The sequence below is a fragment of the Gadus macrocephalus genome, chromosome 4 (genome assembly GCF_031168955.1).
Source record: "Gadus macrocephalus chromosome 4, ASM3116895v1".
Lineage (NCBI taxonomy): Eukaryota > Metazoa > Chordata > Actinopteri > Gadiformes > Gadidae > Gadus > Gadus macrocephalus.
Genome location: NC_082385.1, coordinates 23,270,541 through 23,277,115, shown reverse-complemented (window position 1 = coordinate 23,277,115; position 6,575 = coordinate 23,270,541). Strand labels below are relative to the sequence as shown.

The 6,575-nt window shown below is 46.6% G+C and overlaps 1 protein-coding gene across 3 annotated transcripts in view; it reads right to left on the bottom strand.

Moving 5' to 3' along the window:
* Nucleotides 1–1,097: 1,097 nt before the first annotated feature.
* The window catches only part of LOC132456367 (obscurin-like protein 1), a 47,615-nt gene continuing 42,137 nt past the window's right edge, over nucleotides 1,098–6,575 (bottom strand). For all 3 annotated transcript variants that reach the window (XM_060050700.1, XM_060050702.1, XM_060050701.1), the window contains 4 exons: nucleotides 5,407–5,568; nucleotides 4,810–4,914; nucleotides 3,181–3,447; nucleotides 1,098–1,949 (listed from right to left, as the gene is read on the bottom strand). In XM_060050700.1, coding sequence (XP_059906683.1) covers nucleotides 1,672–1,949; nucleotides 3,181–3,447; nucleotides 4,810–4,914; nucleotides 5,407–5,568 — 812 coding nt within the window. In that variant the 3' untranslated portion in view covers nucleotides 1,098–1,671. The remainder of the gene's footprint in view (nucleotides 1,950–3,180; nucleotides 3,448–4,809; nucleotides 4,915–5,406; nucleotides 5,569–6,575) is intronic.

Genomic DNA, 6,575 nt, shown 5'->3' with positions numbered 1-6,575 from the left:
TCTTTTCTTTCAATTAAATATTATTAAAATGTTATTTGTATACATTTTCCTAGACTTTTGCTTATGGATGGATGTAAACCCAACGTTTGAAAGTACTTATTGCAGTGTGATCTTCACCACCATCACCTTGCATTCCCCATGTGACTGAAATCTCCAAACTGATCTACTTTGCGCATTAAGGGAAAACATGACAGAGCTCTAGTCATACAATACCCCAAAACATCCACGCTCTACTTCTCTACATCGGAAACATCTGCCAGGGAAAGGGATCACGATGCCGGAACCGAGGCTTCAAATCAACATGATCATGTACCGTTCGTTTCTCTAGGATTGTTTTAAACAGAAAACTCTTCTGTCCTGCTCCTCATCCAAGGTCCCGAAACCAAACCCAAAACCCAACTCTGAAGCCAAACCCTAACCCAGAATGATGCTGCAATTCATGATTAGGTAGTTAGAAAGCATTTGTTAAGTATTTTGTGTGAGCTTATCTAAAGTGAGGACTATCGATGGCTTTCTAAGCATTTAGAAACTGCATTTAAAGGCTAAAACTGCCTCTAATAGGCTACTATTGCAGCGGTACCAAGTAGAAAGTAGTAGAAAGTAGAAAGACCCCCCTTTAGATGAGCTCAGACAAAGGACTTAACTATTGGTTTATTAGTTAGTAGTAGCTAATCATGAATTTCAGCATTAAGTGTTTATAAAGCATTAACACGTACAGATTGTTAAGCAACTTATGCTTCATAAATTATATTGTAAACTGTTGTCATTATCTTGTTTATAAATATAACTGTTTGTGAATTGCTTACTAATTTGTGTAGGAATAATGCTTTTTCAATTCTGAATTCCCCGTTTGGTACTACTTTCTCACTCTTCAAAGTTTCAGTTATACACAATGTACTAAAGTGATCAATGAGTGTCATTGGTGGAATCTACTGTGCACAAAATCGTAGTGCTCACGTTTGGTCACACTAGGTTATTGAAAAGCATTCTCCACGACCCCGACAGCAGCCTGAATTTGTTAAATTAGATTTTAACAAACATCCATTTTGACAAAATCCCTAATAACCTTTCCATAAAACAGCATCACTCACATGTAATTGAATATGAATATATATTTTTTTATCGATTTTATTTTTCAACCCTAATAAATAAAACACAAGAACATACAGAAAATGCCAGCTCGAAACATTTTAAATGGCAGAAAAAATTAATTTAAAGTATTTTAAGGTTTATCGTTCAGATGGTGTTTAACTCAAAACAAACCTCTCATGGTATTTCACATTTCACATTCAGATCGTATTTCATTTAATCCAAACCGTCTTTTTACCTGTTTTTCTTGAATAATAACCAGTTTAAAGGTCATCCTATGGGCATCCCTTCCTAGCCACAACAACCAGCACACAACCACCCCTCCACTTTTTCACGTCATCCACAAGTCCTTTTTCACTTTCAATTTCCCCCACTGTGTCCCCGCTGCTACTCTGGGCGGACCCTCAGGGTGGCACTACTCCGGCCGTCCCTCAGGGTGGCACTACTCCGGGCGGACCCTCAGGGTGGCACTACTCCGGCCATCCCTCAGGGTGGCACTACTCCGGGCAAACCCTCAGGGTGGCCCTACTCCAGGCGGACCCTCAGGGTGGCGCTACTCCGGGCGGACCCTCAGGGCGGGCACTACTCCGAGCAGACCTTCAGAGTGGCGCTACTGCGGGCCTTCCCGGTGGTGAACCGCACCGCGCCGCTCATGTCCTCGTCGGTCCGCTTCAGCGTGAGCTTGTGCACCGTGCCCTGGCTCTCCACGCGCACCAGGGGCCCGGACTGCAGCACCTCCCCGTTCAGCGTCCAGGCTGGCGGCTTGTCGATGGCCACCGACACCTCGCAGCGGAAGCAGGCTGCGTCAGGGGCCCTCACCTCCACATCCTCCAGCTCCCGCACCATCACCAGCTCCTGGGCTGTGGTCCGCCAATGAGAACAGAGCTATATTAAAAACCCTGCTTCAACCAATAGCTTCCAGCTGCAGCCCCGAAGCTGGGCACTGTGATGTGGCAACAGCATTGTAGTGTGACAATGGCACTGTGGTGCGGTAGGTCTGTTTTTTTCTTTGTGTGTCTATCAATGTACTAATCGCTGTATAGATAGATACTATTGATAAGCAATACATTGAGCTGTGTGTTGGAGAAGCTGTTTGATGTATTGGTATACGTTGGAGAAGATCCATCTATCTATATAGCTATATCTAACCCTATAAGATATAGATACATCTTGCTGAGAAAAAAAAAGACCTGCCACACAACAGTGCCGTTGCCACACCACAGTGCCGTTGCCACACCACAGTGCCGATGCCACACCACAGTGCCCGGCTCCGGGGCTGCAGCTGGATGCTACTCGCTTCAATGGAAGCCGTTGCTCGCGCTCCCCTCTACTGCCATGTTGGCAAGAACATATTGACAGCCCAAGATTCCCCAGATTTTCTCCAGATTAGTGCATTCAAAGGTCAGATTGGTATCAGTGTCCTCGTTTGAGTCTGGGAACCCAGACAGAAAGCCCTTTCCCAGAGTGCCGGGCTGTTCTTCTAGTGTTTGTCAATTGTCATGGCAAAATTAATTCCTAAAGCCCCCTGCTCTTTATTGGCTTTGTGATGACCAAATACAACCCTTTAATTTAACACTTATTCACTGATAACGGTGTTTAGTCCGTGGCTTTAAGAGTCTCTATGTAGGGGTCTTTGCATACAGCAGAGGGCGTTGTTTGCCTAGTTTTTGTCGTGTACTCTCTTATATAGAAGTTTTTTAATAGACTTTTATTTTACAGTTTGTTAGAAAAAGTTATGTTTAGGTTACATTTAAGATCCCGTCGAAGTTTTGATACTAATTAAGAAATTAAATAATTTATTCTGGTTAGTTTGTAAATTAATTATTATGTTTTTATGCGTTATGAAATGATTATGAAACACTTACACATTACTAAACGTAATGTTTAAGTAAGTTTAGTAATGAAGCTAGTAATAAAGCTGAGTAATTAAATTTGAAAAATTTTGTGATGAAGCGAGAGTGGTTAAGTTTTTGTATTTGTGTATTTGCTATAATACTTGTAATGTGAATCCTATGTGTCTGTGTCACATAGGGTCCTGTCTAGTGTCTTCCCTAGAAAAAAACTGAAGCAGAAAAATAACAATAAACGTGCCTTCCACCAGAAGCTGGGCCTCGGAGCTGTGCTTGCCAACCTCCACGCGGTAGTGGCCCTCGTCCCCCAGCGCCACCTGTTTGATGACCAGGCGGTGCGAGCAGCCATCGGCCAGCAACTCCAGCCGCTCACTGGGCTCCAGCGCCACGCCACCGCAGTACCAGGCGGCCGTTGCGCGCGGCGTGGACACGATGCACTCGAGGATGACCCGGTGCTTCTCCAGCGCTGTGCGGTCACGCAGCGGCTTCACGATGGACACCGGGAGCTCTGGGGGTCAGAGAGGAGAGAACGGGGGACGGTGGATAGGTAGCGCGTCGCCCCACGGCGGAATTACACCACTCCTGGGAATTAGGATAGATTCCTTCCTGATACGTTTTGAGTCTACGAGAAAAGCTCTATGAAAGAAACCCATTACTTCTTTCCTGACTGTGGCTCAAAAAAATCGGTTTGACTGCCAGCAGGCCAAACTGGTAGGCCTACTTGGTTTGATCCCCAGTCCACCAGTCAAACTTTTGACCTACCTATTACTACAATTCAATGTATTTATTTATAAGTACTTGCCTTGAATTCAGATCCATGTAATTGGGAGCAGGGAGGGGTTAGGGGGATTTTGATTGACATTGGGGATCTATCTCATCTCTCATTCTCATCTTCATCCGCTTATCCGGGGTCGGGTCGCGGGGGGAGCAGCTCAAGCAGGGGGCCCCAGACTTGCCACATTGACCAGCTCTGACGGGGGGATCCCGAGGCGTTCCCGGGCCAGTGTTGAGATATAATCTCTCCACCTAGTCCTGGGTCTTCCCCGAGGTCTCCTCCCCACTGGACGTGCCTGAAACACCTCCCAAGGGAGGCGCCCAGTGGGCATCCTTACCAGATGCCCGAACCACCTCAGCTGACTCCTTTCTAAGTAAAGGAGCAGCGGCTCTAATCCGAGTTCCTCACGGATGGCTAGGCTTCTCACCCTATCCCTAAGGGAGACGCCAGCCACCCTTCTGAGAAAACTCATCTCGGCTGCTTGTACCCGCGATCTCGTCCTTTCGGTCATCACCCAACCCTCATGACCATAGGTGAGGATAGGAACAAAGATCGACCGGTAGATCGAGAGCTTTGCCTTGCGGCTCAGCTCTCTTTTCGTAACAACGGTGCCGTAAAGCGAACGCAATACCGCCCCCGCTGCTCCGATTCTCCGGCCAATCTCACGCTCCATCGTACCCTCACTCGCGAACAAGACCCTGAGGTACTTGAACTCCTTCACTTGGGCTAAGGACTAATTTCCTGGGGATCTATCTATCTGGGGATCTATCTGCGGCTAATTAACTTTAATTTAAATCATAGGAAATCACTTTAAAAAATGAAGCGCTCAATAAATGACTAAACGCTAATTAACTACTAATGACTATTAGCCCAAAAGGCACAGGGTTCGATCCACAATGTTCGCAACCTTACCTGTAGCTCTCACCTGCTTGTTAGAGCCGGGATAGACAACTTGGTTTGCTTTCAGCCGAAAATCCCACCCCCCTCCAATCGGGCCTCCCTCCAAAGCCACTCCCTCAAAACACACGACTAGCTCGCTAGCGACAGGTACATGCCTCCCTTCCACGAGACTAGGCCATGGGTTCTGGGACCTACCCTCAACCTCCAGGTAGGCGGTGGACTCCACGTCCTTGGTGACGAAGCGGATCTCTCCTGAGTCGTCCGCGGTGACATTGCAGATCAACAGGAAGTGCTTCGTCCCTGTGTGTGTGTGTGTGTGGGGGGGGGGGGGTTGGGGTTTCTTTACTCAGCTTGTTTATAGAACCCTGCAAACCTTTAATTCCTCAATTTAAATCGAGTTAGTTTAGATGAGAATAATTTGATAAGGGGTTGAACACGTTTGTTTAGGGGAACTCGCATGAAAAGACACTACAACATACAACAATTCGCAAAATATATCTAAGTGCACTAATATAGAATGATATATGTTGCATGGAAGATGTATTTGATCATATCAGACTGGACACTTCCTCTAGACTGCACATCGTAAGCCTCATAGCATAATTGCTTATGCATATTTGAAAGTTCGTCTTGTATTTAGCGTAAAAAATAATAAATAAAAAACAGATGAATATAGTATAGACTGTGCTTGGTATGATGCGTGTTAATCGTCCCAGAAGAGATTCTCAGCCGCTCGGCCGATGTCGATCCTAAAGGTCGGACGCCGTTCTGAACTTCAGGGTGGATTCTGACCTTCGGTGCGGGTCTTGACGGTGCTGGTGGGCCGGATCTTGTGGCCGTCCTTCCACCACTCGCCGCCCACCTGCTCCAGAGACACTTCGCACATGAAGACCGCGTTCTGGTCCTCTACCACGCACAGGTCCTCCAGCTCCTGGACGATCTCCATAGCATGTTCTGATCCAGAGGAGAGGGAAGAGAGGAGAGAGTGGTCAAGGAAAAAGGAGAGAGGAGAGGGGGCACAAGAAGAGAGGGGGGAGGAGAGAGGAGAGAGGGGGAAAGGAAAGAGGAGAGGAGAGAGAGGAGGGGGCAAAAGGAGAGAGGAGTGAGTGTACAGGGAGAGAGGAGAGAGGGAACAAGGAGAGAGGAGAGAGTGGTCAAGGAGAGAGGGCACAAGGAGAGAGTGCACATGGGAGAGGGAGCAGGATGGTTAAGCAGCGTTTCGCCCTACCTTTGGTTCGGGACTCCTCTCAGGTTGGCCTGATATGCATATGCTGTAGATATTTGATGGTGCATTATCGTTTATTTATGAACTAACTGAGCAAACAACTACGGATCACTTCCAGGTTGCGGTGGGACGCAGGGGGCGCCGGAACATATGAGGCCGCGAGACCAATGGCAACCCAACTTTTCGTTTAAAATATAAAGATTTAGTTTCTTAGTAATGATTTGGCCTAATATTGCTACTGGTGGTATAGTGGGTGTTGGTAATAACGCAGTTTAAGAACGGCGTTAGGTAAAGCCGTTATTTTTTCAGTAACGAGGTAATCTAACTAATTGCTTTGAATAAACTGCTTTGAATAAACAAATGATTGAATAAACTGCGTAATCCGTACTCACCCTTGGCTACTAACACAAATTGCTAGTGAGGAGATCGGGTGGGTTAAAGGTTGGGTATGGAATTCTCTTTTTTGGCCATTTTTTCTAAATTACTTGAAATCCTTATCATAACCCACTTACAGCCACTGAGTTAGAAGTACTGAGTGACATGAAAATTAAACAAGTCAATCATCTGTGGAAAGGCAGGGCTCGAAAAACTCTAGCCAATGATTTCCAGACCCACCGAGTGGCATTGGACAGTAAGTACGTCAATCAAACGGTCGTACTGCACTCCCCCTCCCCCGCTCCCCTCGCGACCCCTTCGTGCACGTACTCAAAGCTCGTGACCCAGAGCAAGCTTCTGT